This window comes from Castanea sativa, chromosome 4, assembly GCF_040712315.1.
Source record: "Castanea sativa cultivar Marrone di Chiusa Pesio chromosome 4, ASM4071231v1".
NCBI lineage: Eukaryota > Viridiplantae > Streptophyta > Magnoliopsida > Fagales > Fagaceae > Castanea > Castanea sativa.
Window position 1 is genome coordinate 17,794,439 of NC_134016.1, and position 21,325 is coordinate 17,815,763.

The window sequence follows — 21,325 nt, forward strand, 5'->3', positions numbered from 1 at the left end:
CGGTCAATTGATTAGGTAGATACTAACCTCAACCCCAGGACCCAACTATATTTGACTATTTGAGAAGAACATTGATTTGTATTTTTTTTTTGCTGAGAACATTGATTTATATTTCATTCCTATAATTAATAACAAATCTTAGGGGATCAAGAGCTTAAGACAGGAAGGAAGAAAAAGATGTTGAAGCTTAAGACAGAGACATCTATTTCCTCAAAAAGAAAAAAGAAAAAAAAAAGACAGAGACATCTATATATATATATAAATTAGCCATCAATTCTACAAGTATTGGGCCATTGGCTACGTTAAGAAATTCTGGAAGAATAGGCGTTTTATGTATTCTAATACTTGGCAGGAAAAAAAAAAAAAAATCCTTTTCCTTCGTAAAAACATATTCAAGTAAGCCAATTCACGTCGTTTTAAATATTTGAATCCAAAATATATATATAAAAAAGAGTTGAATGTTTAAAAAGTATAATAATTCACGTCTGTTTTTTTTCTTAAAATTAAAAAAAAAAAGAAATGATAGAGACGATTTTCATGCTACTTGGACTCCTGACAAAAATTAAGTATTTTATTATATGCTATCTTGATTTCTTCTATTTCAAAAATATCATTCAAAGTTTCAAACAATTGCCTATATTTTTGAACATATACGCGAGCCAGACAGATAAAAGAAAACAAAGAAACAAATAAAAAGGGATTAGCAATTATCATGCACTTTCGAATTTGATTGGAGCTGAGATCAGGGACCGAACAGGTGTGGGATATCAAAAAGATTCTTATTATTTCCATGTTGATCCATAACGGAATATTAACAAAAAAAATATTAATTAAAATTGGGTTTTAGTGAGTTCAATTGGTATAAAAATTTGTTATCGAACTTTGATCCTGAACTCCTACTATACAAAAATTCAATTGATATTTTAGTCCGATAATAAGAGTAATCATTACAAAATGGACGTTAAAACTATCTTTAAAAAAATAAATTAAATGATATGCAGAAAATAATTGTCTTTAATATATTATTACATTTCAACTAAATCATCTATCCTTGATGAATGGCATTCTTTAAAAATACAAAAATTAATTTATAATTGACTTTGTAATAAATTTAGCTGCAATCTCCCTCTCAACGTAAAGAAAAAGAAAAAGAAAAAGAAAAAGAATTGACTAGAAAATCGTCTTTCATGATGAAAGACTTATTTATTTGATTTTGTTTTAAAAAATAATTGATAATTGATATATTTTTTTTGAGGAACATACGTGTGAAGTGAGAGAGAATCGAAAAGATGTGAAGCCCGGGGTGAGTGTAGAGTAGCCAAAAATTATAATTGTGCTTTAAAAGGAAAGGTGTTAAATAGGTAGCTAGCTTTACCTTTTAGAGAGAGAGAGAGAGAGAGAGAGAGAGACAGACAGACAGGTCCATTTGCCTAATGCGAATGGCGGTGATGCTTGCTTTCTAGTTTCTAATTGCTTCTTCTAATAACTATCCCAACTTATTCGTATTATTCAGTAAAAAAAAAAAAAACAGTAGTAACATAAACATAAACATAAACAAACACAAACCTATTTTATTATAGATTCTTAGATTGATTCCCACACCCACCGTCCTCTTCACACAAAACCCATCAACTTATTTATACTACCAAAAAAGATAAGAGAGAGAAAAAAGAAAAAAAGGAAAGATCTTTAATTTATTTATGAGAGTTTGAGTGATTTGGAAATGCTGAGACTCTCTAGGGTTTACCAGCTCTTCTTCACCTTCCTTCTCATTGTCTCTGTCTTCTTCTCCATCTTCTCTGGTATTCTTGTTTTCTTCAATTTTGTGATTTTTTTTTTTTGATTTTTGAATGAACCCATTTGCATTATGTACATGTTTCTCTTGAGATCTGAGGCTAGCTTTATTAGTTTCTTCACAATTTCTTGCTCCACTTTTTTTTTTTTTTTAATAATCCTTGCTTGCAATTCAATGTTGTTGTTGTTGTTGTTTTTTTATTTTATTTTTAAAGTTTATCTAAAACTAATTATTGTTGTTTTTGTTTTTGTTTAAAGTACTAGCATTTATAACGAATTGAAGTTCTGTTGGGTCTTTTTCTAACCTCATAAAGATCTTGTTTTGATTGATTGCAGAGTAGTATGCTATGCAGTTTTGGATTCGAAGTGGGTTCCAATTATTGAACACTTGTGCTTGATTGAGCTTCCTGCCTTTTGTCAGTGAATTGTATGTTTAAATTTTGCCCTTTTAATCATTTAATGCATTATTATTTTATTATTGATACTCGGGTCCTCGAAGTTAATTACTTTGTTTCATTTCTATGCTGAAATTCAATTGTGGTTCATTTGGATGGAAGCATTTGAAGAGAAAGTTGGATTTCAGCTTCATTTATTTATTTTGATAATTCGATAGTTATAACAATGAGGGAGGGGGGATTTGAACCCTGGTTTTCCTCTAGAATGAGAGCAGGCAATGCCTCTAAAGCTACAAGGCGGTTGGCAGATTTAAGCTTTATTAATATGTGATTTTGAAGTGATCATGTTATTACAATTTGGTAACATTACATGTGTGTTTGTTGAAGCAAAATCCTCTAAACTCAAATTCATTATTTGCTGTTAAAATTCATATCTAGCAAGTTATACTAGCAATTAGTCTTCAAACCTCTGGTTTTAAGTCCTCAAATCCAACTGGTACCATGCTGATTTTCCTTAGGAGTGATAGGCTTAAATTTGAAAATCTAGTGGGGTATGATAGTTGTGGCATGAATGCAAATTTGGGTTTGTGAATTTTAGTGTCAGAGAAATATTGTAATGTAATTTGAGTGACAGTGTACCTATCAAAAAAAAAAAAAGTTTTAGCGAGAGTGAAAAGTCATTAACTAAACTAAACTGTCTGTGTGTTCATATTTTTCAAACTGCAAGTATAGGCTAAGCTAATCCTATAAATAAATATAACTTTTCTATGTGCATTTGATTATATTGGCACCCACATCTACGTGTGGGGCCATATGATCTTTGTTTTGTGGATAAGACACTCCTGAGAGTTACTGCACCTTTTAAATAGTCACGTATGATTTTGAAATAACTGTGTGATGTAGAAACCAATGTGTATTTAATTCTCCTTAATATATGACAACAAAACATGGTCTATCAACAATGAGGAACTGTTGCATGTGCAGAGGTGTCAGTAATTTTATGTGTGTATACACATCTGAGATGTTATCTCAAAAGATGCTGTTTTGCCCACTTTAAAAATTACATCTGAAATAAATCAATTCCTCTATTTTTTTAATTGTAATGTGTTTCCAAATTCTAACATGAACACATTTTGTGATATTTTAATTTGAAGTCCAGAATTAAGCAAAAGATGGCGACTGAGCTTGTCAGTTCTGCGACAAGTGAGAAGTTGGCAGAAACGGATTGGACAAAAAACATTCAAATTTGCGAATTAGTTGCTCATGATCAAAGGTATGATTCATTGAGTCTTTCGGTTTAATTTAATTGAGTAGAAGATTGGAAACTCTATAAGATTTTAGTTTTGATTGTCTGTCTAAGGTTTTTGATCTATTAATGGGTATTTAAGATATGAGAAATGCTATGCCTACAACATTTTCATAACAAATCCTAAGTGGTAGGTTATTATTGGTGGGTAAATAAGTAATTTCAATGGTGGATTTTAATTAGAACCAGTAATAACTTACCATTTAGAATTTGTTGTGAAAATGTTGTGGATTTCTCTTAAGATATTGTATAGTTATAGCGGCAGAAGATGTGCTTGCAGAGTAAGTGCTTGTTATAGAATTTCTATTCATACTAAATCATTATTGTATGATTATCTTTGTCTTTACATATTGGCAATTAAGGCAGTAACTGCAAAGATAAAATGGTTCACGTCTAAAACAGTTCCTGTTTTATCATTGCCTTTGGGTTTATCAAACCAATGAACCTAGCCCCAAAATATAAGTAGGTTTGGAGAAGACAGTTGTAGTTTATTTACATCAAATGTTTGACTAAGATAAGTAGTACTCATTCACTGAGTTTCTGTATATAGGCTTACAACAAATCTATGTTGTGATACTTTGGTAAATAATTGTGGAAGATGTTTCCATACAGATATATGAGGTTTTCAAGTGTGATTGATATGATACTTAGCATAAGTAGCATTTCTAACTTAATGGAGTCCAAAACACTGGGTGGGTTAATTTCCTCCTCACCTTGATCTCTCACAGTTGTGCATTTACTAGTCCACCTGCTTGGGACTTGGTGGCTTCATGCATGCAGGGATGCAAGATGATAGGGCAATGAAGTCTCAATGGCTCTGAAAGTAGTCTAGATAATTTTTATTATTTTTCTTCTCTCCAATTTACATCTTCCAATTTTCTCCAATATATGAAGATTGGACCATTTTTGGGTGTTTGGGAGAAGATCTGTGGTGTATGAAGTAAACTGTTGAGGTGGACAGTATCATCAACTTAGAAAATTTTTAAAGGGGACAGGTTTCTATTAAGTGAGCTTCTTGCATGGTGTTATTTTGGACGAGTGTCGTGTGTGGTTGATTATGGAGTTCTATGAGGCATAAGGTTAAGGAATAACTAGTTTCAGATGAATTAGGCTGCATTTGTTTCGGCTGTAAATGAAATTGGGAAAAAATTTTACACCCTTGAGGGTTTTTGGGTACACATGAAATTATGGTCAAATTGAAAATAAATTTCAACCCATTTCCAGCCTCCCTCACAACTTAGCAACCCAAAGAGAGAGAGAGAGAGAGAGCACCAAAAGATTAGGACCGTTGTGCAAGCTGTCTGCCGTCCCTCTGTCTTCCTCCTCTCGGCGTCTCTCTTCCTCTTCTCTTCCTCCCTCTTTCTCTCTCTTTCCCTTTGACCAACCAAGGCCGACTCTTGAACTACATGTCACTGATCTACAGCCTGCCGCCCACCCACGCCATTGCCGCCTCAAGGATCTCACTGCTCTCTTTGGATTTATTTTTTAGAGTTTTTATTTTTATTTATTTTTATTTTATTGTAAATAATATTTGTTCTTGGGTTTTCGAGGATCGGTGGCTGGGTTTCACTGATCTGATGAGTTAGGGGTGAGTTCTAGCGTTGATGGTGACCGATTGGGGGTGGTGGATCGGTGGCTGGGGTGGGTTTTTTCAGGTTATGTGATGTGTTTGTTGTGGGTTTCAACGTTGGCTGGGGTGGGTTTTTTCAGGTTATGTGATGGGTTTGTTGTGGGTTTCAATGGTGGATCGGTGGAGGGTTTGTTGATTATGATTTTTTCAGGTTAATTGGTTATGTGGTGGTTGATGGTGGCTGCTGGTGGCTGGGTTTATAGTGGCCAGTGGTGGCTGGGTTTATGGTGGTGACTGTGGTGGCTGGGCTAATGGAAATAGGTTTTTACATGCAAAACCAAACACAGAAAATAAATTTTTGGTGTATTTTTCACAACACAGAAAAACAATTGAAAATATTTTACATATTGCCAAACGCAGCCTTAGATGCGTGTTTGGGCTGGAATTTGGTGTAGGTATGATGTTATCTAGTGATTGTATCTTGATTCATGTCAAATAATCAAATGGAAGGGTATTTTTATTAGGGAATCATTTGGGCTTATTTTGGTTAATCATGGATCTTGCTCAATTGACTAGTTGACTTATTTGGATTGCTTTTGAGTCAGCTTTACCCTTCCCCTAAGCTGACAAAAAGCAGGAGATATTGATTTGGACAATCCATTGAAAATGATGCTTGCTGGATATCAGATCCTGAGTATTTTGTATGCATCACTGTGTAATTATATATTGCATGTTGCATAAAGAAAATGGTTTTTGCAGGAAAAAAGTTATATGGAACTTTATAAATGTTAGGAGTTGTCTGTACACTTATAACTAATAATTATGATAGTCTTAGAAGATGAAAAGCATGTACTACCTTTAGGATAGATAAGCATTGATATGCATAGGGTTGGGGAGGGGGGAGTTTGGAGATGGCCTAAGATCTAAGTGCTTTGCTTGGCTATAACGAAGCTTGTTTAAGGAATCACTTCTTAGGTATGCTTTTCTAGTGCTTTTTTGCAGAAGCACAAAGCATTCTACCAAACAGAAGACAACTATTAAATTAAATGCATCTCAAGCATTCTTTTTAAAGAATTCTTGGTTCTTGTCGATGGTTATGACTTTGGGAGAATAAGATTTAGCACCCTTTTGTTTATCACTGCAAATTTTGCAACAAATTCTAATTTGGGATATCTCATACATACGAATATCTGTATGTAGTCTCAAGCAAGTATGCATGCATGTAGACTTATAATATTAAATTAAAGATTTACTAACATGCATACAATTATCTGCCCAAACTGGTAATTTCCAATAGCCAGCTTGAGTGTGCCTTTGAGATGTTCAAGCTAGACTTGTTCACGTAGATCAAATTGACCAAGTTTGAGTTTGTCTCAGCTTGCTTGTCTATATTCAAGCTGGATGTGGAAAACTTTCGACTTTTGAATACCATAGAAAAATGATCAGCTTACAGTAATCTGGCTTTATATATTCAGAAGCAGAAATGATATTAGCATTTTCTAGGGCAATGAAACTTGGCTTGTGGTGCTCCTCTTGGGTATTTTCTTGATGGAGCTCAACCATATCCTTTTTTTTGATAGGTGAGAATTCAAATTTATTGATAAAGAAAGAAAACCTCGTGCTCACAATGATGAACACAGGATCATAAGAATACAAGTAAATCAAATGTTGGAGCTAAAGGAATCTAGAAACACAGAAATAACAGAACAGTGTGTAAAACCCCACGCCCTGGACCAATAAAAAAGAGTATGAACAAACAAAGATTTTATGGTTTTGGAGCTCAATCTGTTGACAAGCATGAATGCCACTTGACTTATCCGATGTTGGCATGCGGTCAAGATTTAATTGATTTTTTTAATTAAAGTGAAACCATTCTAATTGATTAATGGCAACTCTCTTCTGAGTTCTGACCTAATTTCATCATTCATCTTTTTTTTTTTTTTTTAAACGTATTAGCTGTTCGTAAATAATGTTTCTCTTAAATTTTCAAGTGGATTTCTCACTAGTGCTGCATGATTCCTAACCCTGCTGTATACTGATGTAATCATGTCTAGATTCACATTGCCCCATCATGGCCTTTTAAACTCTTTGGCTTGAAATTCAAGCCTGTTTTGGTTTTGGCTTGACTCTGGCACAAATTACTTCATCGACAAGTGAAGCTCACTTATAAAATTTCTCATTTGATCTGCTTCCATCGTCTTTTTCTCAACATGGTTTGTTGGTTCTAAATATGCAGGCAAGCTAAAGATGTTATTAAAGCTATCAAAAAACGACTGGGGAGTAAACACCCAAATACTCAGCTCTATGCTGTTATGGTGAGTTGGATGTTGGTTTTGAAAATGCTTTCTTGGTTTTAACTAATTATCACTTGCATTTTATTAATGTTTCCCAAATCCGCGCCCCCCCCCCCCCCCCTTTATCTTAATAACATAAGATATGGTCATCAGAACTTGGGTCTATTTCTGTAATGCTCTGTTGTTTTGTGGCTTGCTATTCAACCATGCATTTATCTTTTGATTTTGCAGCTGTTGGAGATGTTGATGAACAATATTGGAGAACATATTCATAAGCAGGTGATTGATACAGGGATTCTCCCTATTCTTGTGAAGATAGTGAAGAAAAAGGTGCTCCCATGTAGACAGTTTTTGAATATTGGGCGATCTTATATATTTGTTACTTGATTATCTTACCTTTCATTCAACCCTTTTTGTTGACTGCAGTCAGACTTGCCTGTACGAGAACGGATATTTCTTCTTCTAGATGCCACACAGACATCCCTTGGTGGTGCTTCTGGAAAGTTCCCCCAGTATTATGATGCATATTATGACTTGGTGGTAGGTATAGAACTTCAGCATCTGTAATACTTTAGAGTCATAGCATATGGTTGGGTCAAAATCATGGCATGTTTAGATAAAAATGAGAGTGGATCTTATAAAGTGTGTTGTATGAAGTTGAAAGTACAGAGAGAATACATATCTTTGCCTTTTCTTCCTCACAATTACTAGTATGTTTACAGTAAGTATCAATCTAATAAAATTTAAATGAATATGAGATAAATATGAATGATCACTAGCTTATTTTGGTGAGATAAAAATAAGTTGGGTTTGAGTAAGCTGTGCCTGAGAAAATAAGCTGAATTGATTTATAAATTAAGCCATAACAAATGGCACCTTTGTAATCTTTGTCACTTTTATGAGAATTTCAAGACATTTAATTGATTAGTATAGCATATGGACTTGATAGAGTTTGTTTTATAACATATAAATATTTGGAACATAAATGCATTGTTTCTGTGGATATTTATAACCAATTGATCAAGTACACCAATTGTGTGTTCCAATGATAACGGTAGTGGCCATCAAGCTATGTTACAAGTGGTGATGGTACAGGTTGTAGTGGCGATGAAGGTTTCTATGTAGTTTTACTGAACTTAGTCTATGGCCCATAAAAAAGGTGATGTAGGGTTTTGGGCAGGGGATAGCAATATCAATGTCAAATGGTGTTAGTAGTGATACTAGTGATAGGGTTTCTTACAATTTAAGATTTTACTTATTTTTTTATTATAAAAAGATGCTAATGATAAGGATCCACTAAAATAATTATTTTAATGAAAATTTATTATGGAATACAACTAAATCATAGCAATCCTTCTTAGTTGTTAATTAAGAAATAGATATTATGGCATCTAAAGAGGGGTTAAGTGGAATGGAACTTGGACAACCTAGTTTTTTTTTTTTTTTTTTGATAAGTAATAAGAATTTATTAATATCAAAATAGAGTCACCCAAGTGTATACAAAGTATACGACTAGGGACAATACAATCAACCACGAAAATTATGTCAGTCTATCAAATCACTAACTGAACATAGAGATTGACTGCGTAAAATAGACATCCAATCTAACATAGTTCTAAAGAAACACAGTTTTAGCTCAGTCATAGTTCTCTCTATATCTTCAAAGCATTAGTTATTTCTCTCCCTCTAAAGACACCACATCATGCAATGCAGGGTAGCCATCCATATATAGCCATCTATTGATTCCCTGTTACATTTGCACGTATAACACTATTCCAAAATCCAAACTTGTCTTCCTCTTTTTTTGATAAGTAAGAAGTTTATTGATATCAAAAAAGGAATTGCCCTAGTACACCAGCCACCCCATCCACAGCCATATTTCACCTTTATCACTTGCCTCCAAAGGGCATCCATCTCCATCCCAAATCTCCATAGCCACTTCCCAAGTAAAGTTTCATTAAAAAGTTTTACCTTCCTTATTCCTAAGCCACCTGAAGAAATGGGAGTACAAATAGTAGCCCAAATGAAATTTTGGTTCATCACTAATGCCACCTCATAAGAAATTCCGTTGAAGTTTCTCAATTCAATTAGCCATTGCAGCAGGTATAGGAAATAAAGATATAGATAGAATGCTTTTAATTAAAGTGACTCTACCTTCCTTGGATAAGTAAAAATGTTTCCATCCTGCTAATCTCCATTCAATCTACTCCAAAATTGGGTTCCATATTGTCTTATCCTTTTATTTAGCTCCCAAAGGAAGACCTAGGTATTTCATTGGAAAAGTACCTTGTTTACAGCCAAGGACATTCACCAATAAGTCAAAATTATGCACCAAACCAACAGGAACCAACTCTAACTTGCCCAAATTTATCTTTAGACTAGAGACTGCCTCAAACCAAATAAGGATCATGCGGAGAAACAAAATCTGATCCAGATCAGCTTCACAAAAAATTAGAGTGTCGTCCGCAAATAGAAGATGAGACATTGCCTGGGATCTTCCCTCTAAATTACCCACACCAAAGCTTGACACGTGACCATCATGGACAGTTTTATCCAACATTCTTCCAAGGGCTTCTATAACCAAGACAAACAGCAAAGGAGACAATGGGTCACCTTGTCTCAACCCCCTGGAACTCTCAAAAAACCCACAAGGAGAGCCATTAATCAGAATAGAGAAGCAAATTGTAGATATACAAAAGAAAATCCATCGCCTCCATTTAGTGGAGAACCCACCCCGTTCTAGTAACTGCATAAGAAATCCCCAATTTACAAGATCAAAAGCCTTCTCAACATCTAGTTTGCAAAGTAGCCCTAGCAAACCAGTTTTCAATCTATAGTCAAGGCATTCATTAGCGATAAGTATAGGGTCAAGAATTTGTCTATTCCTCACAAAAGCATTCTGTGAACCTGAAATTATATCTTCCATGATCGTGTGAAGTCTGGTGGATAAGACCTTAGCAATGATTTTAAAACACCCCCCCCCCCCAAACAAGACTAATGGGACGAAAATCCTTGACTTCAATTGCTGCATTCTTTTTAGGGATGAGAGTGATGAATGTTGCATTCAAACTTTTCTCAAACTTACCTTTATTAGCAAAAAAGTGACGAAACACAGCCATAAGATCAGGTTTGAGAATCCCCCAGCAAGCTTGGAAGAAAGCCCTTGGAAACCCATCTGGTCTAGGCGATTTATCACTATTAAAATTCTGTATGACAAAAAAAATTTCTGCCGCCTCAAAGGGTCTATCTAGCTAGTCTGCATTATCGCCAGATATCAATGGAAATACCAAGACTTTTGGAAATGGTTGATCAACTTGCTGCTCAAGAGTATAAATTCATGAAGAATTGGGTAATACAATCAGCAATCATACCTTGATCGGAAGACAAGCTGTCATCAACCATAAGGCTCTCAATACCGTTATTTCTTCTATTGGAATTAGCCATTTTGTGAAAAAATCTGGTTTTGGCGTCCCCCTCCCTTGAGTGCAGCACCCTTGGCTTTGGTTTTCATATGCTTTTCCAAGGAAAAGATTGGACACTAGTATGAAGCAAGACTCAATAGAAACCACTAACCTGAAAGCCTCTTTGCTTATCTGGTGCCCAACACATCTTTCTATCCTCCCCACTTCCCCTCACCGAGGCACCATAAATAGTATCCATGAAGTTCGACAAGGACTCCAATTCTTAATCTTGCATAGCCCTTATAAAATTGACATCCCAGTGGAGAATCCCATTAGTAAACTTCAATAAATCAGCTACACTCACCTCCTTCTCATGGCTAATTGTGAGTAAATCAGGAAAGCATATTGCAGGAGAAGTCTCCCCACCCCACCTTGCTTTTATTGTGTCATCCATTTTTTCAAATCATTTTTATAGGAGAGAAATTATCATTTGTGACAATTTTCTCCCCTTGAAATGATATACATGGTTTATGAAGTGTGCATTCGGCAATATGTTATCTAATGCTTTAGTTAATCTTTCCCACATTTCCAAGTCATGATAGAGATCGTATCCAGTGAAAAAAAGATCCCACTTCTGTGGGATTTGGGAGAGGTGAATCCTAGGTAGCCTTACCCCCAATTTTCAAGACACAATAATATCGCTAATATATACAAAAGTCTAGCTCTTCCTCATTGTATCTATTCATGAGCAGTACTTTCAAGGAGTTTTCAAGGACAAAATTTAGGGGGATAGAAAGCATATGCCTCTTAAGTCATGAGTAAATGATAATTTCACTCTTCTCTTCTTTGTCCACTTAGAAATTCAAAGTTCGTTTGGAGAAGATGATGATCTAAACAGTTATAAAGCTAAAAAATTTCCCTTCAGTTCTCACTCTCTATCGGCTTCTTTGTAATATTAGTTATGTTAACTTTCATGGTTGGAACATCTGCCTCAGTTGTGGATAGTATACTATATGAGCTTTATGTATTAAAGCAAAGGCAAGTATCAGTCTTGGACAGGGTCTTCACATAATCTGTGTTCTTGGCAATAATCCAGAAATCTTAAGTGGATGGCTCTATCTTTGTGTTGATTCAGAACTCTTAATTATATATTTTGGATATGTTATTTTTTAGGGCTTTTTGTTTTTTGATTTTTTTAATCTTTGTGTGTCTTTCAGAATGCAGGAGTACAGTTTCCTCAAAGGCCCCGCGCTGTCCAATCAAGTCATCCTACGTCACAAGAAAATAAGAATGATTTACCTAATGGGGAACTAGCCTCCTCTAGAAATGAAGGGGTTGCTCACCAAGCAGAGCCTCAGATTGTTCCTGAGTCTAGGTGTGTTTTGCTTATTTATTTATTTATTAATTTTTTTTAGTAAGTAATAAATTTTATTGATAAAGAGGAAGTACCTCATGTACACCGGCCATGTACTAAGATAGCCTAAAACATTACAGAAAAGGGAAATTACAATCGAAATGAGAGAAAATCAATGATTTTCTGAATTAATCTATTAATGAACTTTTGGCCTATTTTATGAGCTTTGCACTGTGTGTGATTTCTATCATGTATGACCTTGAGGATGACCAATTTGTAATCCATTTTGAACTATTTGCTACACTTAAATTATAACCAAAACTGGTATACAAACTTCTGTTGTAATATTAACTTATGATCCTTTTGTTAGGCCTTGTTTTGGGTAAGTAGTCATTCTGTGCTCCCTGCTACTGATGTTGAATGTCCTCATGGTCAAATCTAGACTCTTGATTTTGGCCCACCTTTAGATTGGTTTTTTAAATTAATGATGGGTAATGCTTTAATAAATGGTAGGCAGTCATTATGTTGCCAATTCAGGAGTCATCAATATTGCTATGCGCATATTTTGCATGGTTTATGATATTCATATATGTTCCTCAAAACACATACCTCTGTCTCTCTCTCTCTCTCTAACTATGTTAATATGTTCTGCCTGCAAAATCATACAAATTTCTGTTTCTATTCCATACAGTATAATTCAGAAGGCAAGTAATGCATTGGAGGTTTTAACGGAAGTCCTTGATGCTGTTGATACTCAGCATCCTGAGGTATGATGGTGGACTATGGTCCTTTTTTTGAATTTGAAGGCCTGATAGAAAACTGAGCGGCATTGATATGTTTTATTGCACTAGATAATTTTGTTGTATTAATATCTTTCTTTATAACATGTCTTTGATATCTCTCATTATAATGTTTCTCTGTTCTGTTTTCCTTGATGATTCAGTAGTCGGGGGAGGGGGGATTTAAACCTGTATGTTAGAAACACCAAGAGTTGCCATTTGAGTTACATGGCTCTTGGCAATGCTTCTTCAATTTGAAGTTGTTTAGATCTCATATATGGTTCTCTTATTTTGGGTGTGAGATTTGTGATGTCTAGCAAGGAATCTTATACCAATTTAATTGAAGCTCCCAACAACTTGAAAGACAGAAAGTGATTGGTAGTTTTAGTGTTGACGATTACCCTTTTATTATAATGTTCTCCAATTTGGGTGATGCCAGAGTCAGTAGTTGATCTTATAAATTGCTGGAAAGGGAATTTTGGTGAGCATACTAGTACAGAAACTTGGAGCTCAATTACTTTGTGCTTAACGTGGGCCTTATGGAGAGAACTGAATATATGCACTTTTAAAGGGCAGGAGCTATTGTCAGTGCAGTTGAAATTGTTATTCTTTAAATCCCTGTATGAGTGGATGTCAATGTCTACTTCCTTTTCCATCTGGAACCTGGTGGATTTTCTAGCAGATATGAAAAAATTTAGATAATACTATTGTACCTTTTCATTCTTTTGTATACTTTCTGTGTACTAGGGTTGTGCCCCTTTCTGGCTGCTTAATGGAATACTTATTAAAAAAATGTTCTGATGCCTTCTACTTGAAGAAGATAATAAGTGTGAGCCTCCCAACTTTTTGTGCTAGTAAAAACTCTGGCATCATTTGCTAATTTCTTGGTTTGAATATATTATTATTTTAAAAAGTTTCTGAAACCTTGTGTTGAACTTTTCTTGTTGCATTCAAATTTTTTCATGTAGCTTTATTTTTGGGGTTGATTATGTATAAAGGCACTGTTGGTTTTGAGGCCGCTTTCCAAATATGCTCATCAGTATGTGTACCTTATATTAAGTTGAGGCAAATGATTATGACATATTTGAATTGTATTTCACTTTGTTTACCTCATATTCAATTGAATCAATAATCAGCATATATTTGAATTGCAGGTTAGTTAGTTTGATCAATGTGTTGTCTTGAAATATCTCTATGAAATCATAAATTTTGCATCTCATGTTGACTGTTATGATATTGTTTTCTCAGGTGGCAAAGGATGAATTTACACTTGATCTTGTGGAACAGTGTTCGTTCCAAAAGCAGAGAGTTATGCATCTTGTGATGACTTCTCGGTAAGGCTTTCTGGGTTCACCTTGCCATTAAGTAATCAATAGCCATTTTGCTTATTCCCTGTAGCTATTGTGCACACAGTCCTTTCTGAATTTTATTTTAACCATAAGCTGAGAATGCTTTGATTAAGCTCTTGGACAAAGCAAGGAATCATTATATTCAAAAGTATATATATGTGCATCTCATGCTAATAGATATAACCATCATAAAGGTTCTATTAGCCAAGTTTAGGTCAACTGCTGATGCGGGACAATCCAATCTAACTATGTTGTTCATGCTGGTTACCATGGTTCATATTTATAGCAATATCCAATGTCTTAGGTTGATTACCCAGCATACTTTCCTCCTTGACATGGCCGTTGTTCTGAAAATAAACTTAGCGGGTGTCCTTGATATAAGCTATGCCTGTGTAAAATATTATGTCAACTAGGAGGTGGTTTCACAGTGTCAACAGACCGAGTCAAATTGAAGTTGCGTCAATATATGTCGGTAATGTGGGAAACGTGAAGTCAGGTATTAGTATTTTATTTAAAATTTTCTAGAGTCAGGTATTTTTGTAAGTCAATAATTAGCCTTTCCTAAATCAATTAGATCTAGGATTAAGTCACAGTAGGTAATCTATATAAGCACACTGTTGTACTCTAATGAGACAGTCTACAGTTTGCTTGATTAATGAAATTTCCCAATGGCTTGTTACTAATTCTAGCCATTCCTAGCTTTTGTTTCACTTACTATTAAGACCTCTAAAATTCCTAGGTTTTGATTCCTAGTTTACAGTCTTACATCAGTATGTACTAGGTGCACCTCTGGGTCATGACAGAGGGTATTATATCATGAGCAGAGCCTCCAGGGTGGGGGGTGGGTTGGGGAGGAAAGATCCCCAAAACCTTTTTTTTTAAAATATTAATCCATTCTCAAAATTTCTTCATAAAAAATATTTTCAAACTCCTAATCTGGTCAAGAAATAAAAATTCTCCTATAAAATGTCATAGTCTCACTGTTATTGCAACATCCCCTAACTTATGTGCCCAATAATGTTTTGGCTATTTTTAATTCTTCTACAATGCTATAATACATTAACATTTCAAGGGTTTATCTAATATACCCTCATTTTGATAGTTGGAAATGGTTACTAAGTCTCAACAACACTGGACACAAAAAAATAAATTGATGCCAAGCATGATGATATAAATTATAATTTTGATTTACATTTTATTTTCTATATCAATCAGTTTTTTTTTATTTAATTAATTATGTACTTTTTATTTACATTTTATTTGTCTTCAGAGATTTTAGTAGGGAAATTGTAATAAAATAATATTGTATGGATTTAAAGTGAGAGTATTGTGTGTGTGTGTGTGTGTTGAATTCCATATTGAGTGTATACTAGGTCGGTCTTGCTTATATGCCCAACTACAGTTAGCTTCATTTATCACTAGTCCTTTTGGAGTAAAGGATAGATATGACCAGTAAATCCTAGGGACATGAAATATATGCTCATGTGTTTAATGCATCATATACATGTAGATTTATATATAAATATCATGTGCTTTCATACATACGTGTTTTACATGCAGATTTGTAGTTTTAGTTAACTCCCATCTTATTTACTTAGGGATGAGAAGGTGGTTTCTCGAGCAATTGAATTAAATGACCAACTCCAGAAAGTTCTTGCAAGGCATGATGCCCTCATTTCAGGTCGGTCTACATCAACTGCGAATCACATCAGTCATGAAGAAACAGAGGACGAAGAGGAGGCTGAACAGCTTTTCCGCAGGTATGTCCATCTACATTGTGCTTAGGCCTTTTTTTTTTTGAGTACCTGTCCTGGCTTTTATGGGCTTCTGAATTCTGATATCGATTATAAAAATCCGTGTATTGTTTGTGCTCTAACCTGGCCATTTTCCTTTGATTTTTGGGAGGTACAGTGCTCGAATTTTTAAAGAAAAGTCCTCAAATTTCCTGATTTGAACTCTTATTTCTTGATTGCAAAACTTGACAGATTACGAAAAGGAAAAGCTTGTGTAAGACCTGAAGATGAAAAGCAGTCTGAAGACCGCCCCCACTTGGGCTTGCTTGGAACATCCATTCCAGCAGAAAGGCTAAACCGTCCACTTATACGACCAGTGAATTTGGATTCATCATGCGAAGGGAATGCATATCCTCTGCGTGTAGCAGTTTCACCGTCACCAAGACACATTGAGAGGGAGCCTCCCCCTAGTGCCATTCCACCTCCACCAAAACAGACCGAGAGGGATCCTCCACATGTTGCAATTCCTCCTCCACCTGCAAAACACACGGAGAGGGAGAGATTCTTTCAGGAAAACAAGATGGATGGTTCTGGTTTGGCTGGCCATGTGAGAGGTCTCTCGTTACACAGTCGCAACACCAGTAGCTCCCGCAGTGGAAGCACAGACTTTAGTGAGTGATTACACACTAGAGGACCTTTCTTCTATTTGTTGTTCTCTGAGTTTTGTATTTCTAGTTTATTTATTATGATTTCTGATTTGCTAGAGGTGGTGGTGGGTGTTGTAGAGAGATGAAGGATAAAAGTACTGAAATTTTCATGATACAATTAACATAAAAGAGTTTTTTATTTTTTATTTTTATTTTAATTATCTCGTGCTTTTACCTCGAGTGTGCAACTTGGAACAAATTAGGCAAGGTGGTGGAGACTTCTGTAAAGAAGGTTGTTGATAGATCTTTTTTGGCATCGTTTGAGAACTTTTAGTTGGTTGAAGATGCATTCTTACACAAACCAGAAAGCAAAATGCTAAAAGCAAAATTATCTTGTAGGCATTAACATGCTACCTGTTCAGTTGTGAGGGCAATAGGAGAAAGTAAAACGTTTAGCATGGTATCATTTGTTTATCTAGTAAGGACTGAGCTTGCAATGGGTTCAAAATTCAAAAGCTATTAGGTCGAAATCTTTCGGTCGGGTTGCGTAATGACTAGACTAGAACAAACTAAACAAAAAGCAACTGTTACTAGTCAGTAAATGCTAAATACTAATGCACACGTTACATACAATCGCATGTGCACACTTTGTACAGAAAAAATCTAGTTGTTACATACAATTGAACACACTTTTTACACTAAAAACATGACTTCAAGTTACCATTTTAGTTCAAAAAGTATTTGATGTCAAATTACGTTGTGTAACAAGTTGTTACACAACTTGACGTGAAATAAACATTGTTAAACATTTCCCTATAGATATATGCTTTCTATAAGTGATATGAATATTGTATGCACAATCGGCTTTTTTCATACAAGTTTGGGATTACTAATTAATATATATATATTAATAAAAAAATTATTATTATTATTTAGTTAAGTAATGATATTGACTAATGAATTTAATATAGAGGTTTGATAAAATTCCTAATTAACTTATCAGATTAGTTACTTTGGGCATTGTAAAATAGGAAGGTTACATGAAATGATGGAGAAAATATTCCATGCTGGGTCTATTGCACGTGAGACGGGGATACATGCATGTGATGTAATACCAGTTTTTCAATTTCGGGTTCCTAACTCCCAACTTTTTATACCATCTTATTTCACCTTTATTACTTGCTTGGATTGGATTGTGTGGTCTACAGAGCATCTCAGCAGGGTTCTAGTTGAGTCTTTGCAAAGACATGGTTTTTGCAGGTAAAATAAGTACGTATCTCATACTCAACCTTTTCAAAATAACCCAACATCGATCCCTATATTCTCCGCTCACCCTAGCATAGCAATTTCCTCGTGATAAAGCACGTCTAGGAAGAGGCATCCATAAATCTCATCACCGTAAGCTTTTCTTCATTTTTTTTCTTCTCATCTTCTTCTTCTTCTTTTTTTTCCTCTAGGAATTGCTAACCCTCTCTTGCACAGAAGAAGAAAGGAAAAAAATAAAATAAAATGAAAGAAACCATAGTGTTGCATCCAGTTCCTGGCTTCCACCACATGGTCTCCTTAGTAGAACTAGGAAAGCTAATCCTACAACATCATCCCCACTTCTCCATAACAATCTTAGTTCCAACCATGCCTTTAGATACATCCACCACCACTTCCTCATACATCAGCCATATCTCCAAAACCCATCTTCCAATCACTTTCTTCTCCCTTCCATCAATCCCACCCCACCAAGAAACCCAAGACCATGCCATGATTTTGGAGTACATGCGCCTCAACGCCTCATACGTTGTTGATGCACTACAAACCATGCGTCTCTCCTCCTCCGTCCTTGCTCTTATAACCTCTTCTGTCTATATCTATGATGGCCTTGATAACCTCCACATCCCAACTTACTACTACTTCACTTCTTGTGCCTCTACTCTTGCAATCCTTCTCCACTTGCCAACACTACACAACCAAACCACCAAAAGTTTCAAGGACCTCAACGACACTCTCTTGCACGTTCCTGGAATACCACCCATCAAAGCCTCTTACATGCCTCAACCTTTGCTTGACCGGGATGGCCCTGCTTATCATTACTTCTTTAACTATGCCTCTTGTATGTCCAAATCAAAAGGGGTCATAGTAAACACATTTGACATACTTGAGCCACAAGCAATCAATGCCATAGCAAGTGGTTCATGTATTTCAAATGGAGCAACACCGCCTATTTACTCCATTGGGCCATTGATCACAGATGCTAAAGATCAATCCGGCAATTCAACATCAGAAGCTTTGGCGTGGTTAGATGCACAGCCGAGCAGAAGCGTTTTGTTCTTGTGCTTTGGTAGTAAAGGTACTTTTTCTGAGGCACAACATGAAAAGATTGCACATGGGTTGGAGAGGAGCAACCAGAGGTTCTTGTGGGTGGTGAAGAGTCCTAAGGGTTCTACTAGTGATCAACCACAGTTAGAGATCCTATTGCCAGAAGGGTTTTTGGAAAGGACAAAAGGAAGGGGTTTGGTAGTTAAGTGTTGGGCTCCCCAGAATGCTATTCTGAGACATGACTCGGTAGGTGGGTTTGTGACACACTGTGGGTGGAACTCGCTGCTAGAAGCAGTGAGCTATGGTGTGCCCATCGTGTCATGGCCTTTGTACGCTGAACAGCACTTGAATGCTGTAGTTTTGGTGGAGGAAATGAAGCTGGCAATACCCATTGACACATCAACATCAATGGTATTTTGTAAGGAAGGAGAGGAAGAAGGGTTGGTGAGTGCAGAGGAGGTGGAAAAGAAGGTGAGACAGTTGATGGAATTTGAGGAAGGGAAAGTTCTGAGACAGCGAAGTCTAGAGACGAGAGCAATGGCTATGGCGGCTTGGACTAGTGGTGGGTCATCCTTCACTGCCTTCTCCACTTTGGTGGCTTCTTGGAAGCAAGGATGATAGTGCACTTTACCTACTCATCTCATGTTTGATTGAGGGCTTGTTTGTTGACTTTGGTTGTATTATGTATGAGAACTTTTGTGGGACTAATATCAGGATGTAATGTAATTTGTCGAGTGTGTCTGTCAAGTTTTTTTTTTAGTAAAAGATATAGCACACCACTGCATTAAATTAGGAGAAGAAAGGACACCACATTTTTTTGAAGTTTCTTATTTTTAGATAACTAGATAAGGTCGGGCGTGATGCTCGCCCTTGCATTTGAAAATAATTTTTATTTTTTTAAGCCTCATTTTATACTATTAATTAAAGGATTTTTTTTGTTTAATTTTCAATATTTTGTATACTAAAATATTCTCATATAAATTCTTAAATTCTTTAAAGCACCACTATTTTTTAGTTGAATAATTTTAAATTAAAAAATACAAACCGGTCAAAAAAGTAATTTACTACTTTTAAAAGAATTCCAAACTTTTAGGCTTTCAAACTTTTATCAAAATCCTAAAAATTAAGACATTATCTCTATCTCACTTTTAAATATTATTTCACTAAATTTAAAATAAAAAATACAAAAGAGTCTTATTGTACACGCAAAACGCGTTTAATGAGTCTAGTATACCATACTTATATTGTTATATAACATTTATGGTGTTTGTTTCTCAAATATATATATATATGATGTTTTCTCAAAATATTGCCTAATAATTTTAAACTTAATCTTCTTAATTCATATATATATATATATATATATATATATATAAAATTCACCACCAAATCCCAAGACCCCAATCTCAAACACCTTGTTCATAATCTAAACAAAACAATATCATTTGTGTACTAACATAAAGAGAACGTAATCAAAAAAAAGAAAAAGAAAAAAGGCTAAATATACTTCCATTTATTAGTATTTAATTGTCTCTAATAGGGCCTCTATATCTTAAAACAGAAAACGAAAAAAAAAAAACAAAACAAAGAGAATGCTAAAATTCAAGAAAAGTCTAAGTTGAAATTGAGAAAACTAATCTTGTATTAATAATTTTACTCAGGAACTTTGTCTTTATATAGAAAAGTAGAGCAAACTAATTAACTTATAATTGTATATCTATACCGTAACAACAAATTAAATAATTTGAAACTAATCCTAACAAATCGCAACAACTATAATTAATAGCACTAATAACTAAGTAATAAAAAAAAATACAAGTGGAGAAGTATTACACGTGAAAGACACATGAGAAAGAATATAAAATTTATGTGAAGAACTACTTAATTATAGCTTTGCTAGAGATAACTAACAATACAACTGTAGTATGTACACATTTTGCACACTATTCTTGAATAGTTGCAACTAAATTTGAAGTTGCAACTAAAGCTGAGGTAATCTTGATATACAAAAAAAAAAAAAAATCCAAAATAATCATTATTTTTTACTTTTTTGATTGAGGCTTGTACCAACACCATTCTATACTAAATAGTAGATAAAAATTACAAAAGAAACCAATAAATTATGAGGGCTAGCTAAAACAAAATATAACCTATGACATGAAGATGAAAAGCTATGGGCAAGTATATATAAAGTAGCAAAAGTGCAAAATGTGAAAATGATAAGTGGAAACAAAAAAACATTGTGCAATGTAAGATAGAGGAAAGTCTTGAAATGGTAAATCCAAGAAAATAAAAGTCATTATCTTTTAAATTTTAACAGATGACATTATCTATTAAAAAAATCATGTGACTAAAATTATACTATAGGATAGCCTATTCAAATTTCAATTATA

The 21,325-nt window shown here is 34.8% G+C and overlaps 2 protein-coding genes across 6 annotated transcripts; both read left to right on the forward strand.

Annotated features, from left to right (window-relative positions):
• Positions 1 to 1,410: 1,410 nt before the first annotated feature.
• LOC142632006 (TOM1-like protein 5) lies at positions 1,411 to 16,858 on the forward strand. Of its 5 annotated transcripts, none has more exons than XM_075806425.1 (11): positions 1,411 to 1,802; positions 2,131 to 2,221; positions 3,349 to 3,462; positions 7,302 to 7,380; positions 7,591 to 7,689; positions 7,786 to 7,899; positions 11,978 to 12,135; positions 12,806 to 12,881; positions 14,142 to 14,227; positions 15,841 to 16,002; positions 16,228 to 16,858. In XM_075806425.1, the coding sequence occupies exons 3-11, from the start codon at positions 3,362 to 3,364 to the stop codon at positions 16,652 to 16,654; spliced, it is 1,302 nt and encodes a 433-aa protein (XP_075662540.1). In that variant the 5' UTR covers positions 1,411 to 1,802; positions 2,131 to 2,221; positions 3,349 to 3,361; the 3' UTR covers positions 16,655 to 16,858. The 5 variants fall into 5 exon arrangements, with proteins under 5 accessions (XP_075662540.1, XP_075662539.1, XP_075662544.1 ...); XM_075806424.1 differs by having other exon boundaries at positions 1,661 to 1,802; positions 3,344 to 3,462; XM_075806429.1 differs by having other exon boundaries at positions 1,661 to 1,802; positions 3,344 to 3,462; positions 7,591 to 7,638.
• A 987-nt stretch (positions 16,859 to 17,845) lies between these two features.
• Positions 17,846 to 19,679, forward strand: LOC142630802 (anthocyanidin 5,3-O-glucosyltransferase-like). The gene has a single exon (XM_075804854.1). The coding sequence runs from the start codon at positions 18,132 to 18,134 to the stop codon at positions 19,548 to 19,550; it is 1,419 nt and encodes a 472-aa protein (XP_075660969.1). The 5' UTR covers positions 17,846 to 18,131; the 3' UTR covers positions 19,551 to 19,679.
• Positions 19,680 to 21,325: the final 1,646 nt, after the last annotated feature.

Excerpts from the sequence above, each read along its gene's own strand:
- LOC142632006 (XM_075806425.1), top strand. The coding sequence starts at position 3,362 with ATGGCGACTGAGCTTGTCAGTTCTGCGACAAGTGAGAAGTTGGCAGAA. Across the intron at positions 3,463-7,301 it reads TTAGTTGCTCATGATCAAAG|GCAAGCTAAAGATGTTATTA; the intron begins GTATGATTCATT and ends CTAAATATGCAG. Across the intron at positions 16,003-16,227 it reads GCTGAACAGCTTTTCCGCAG|ATTACGAAAAGGAAAAGCTT; the intron begins GTATGTCCATCT and ends AAAACTTGACAG.
- LOC142630802 (XM_075804854.1), top strand. The coding sequence starts at position 18,132 with ATGAAAGAAACCATAGTGTTGCATCCAGTTCCTGGCTTCCACCACATG.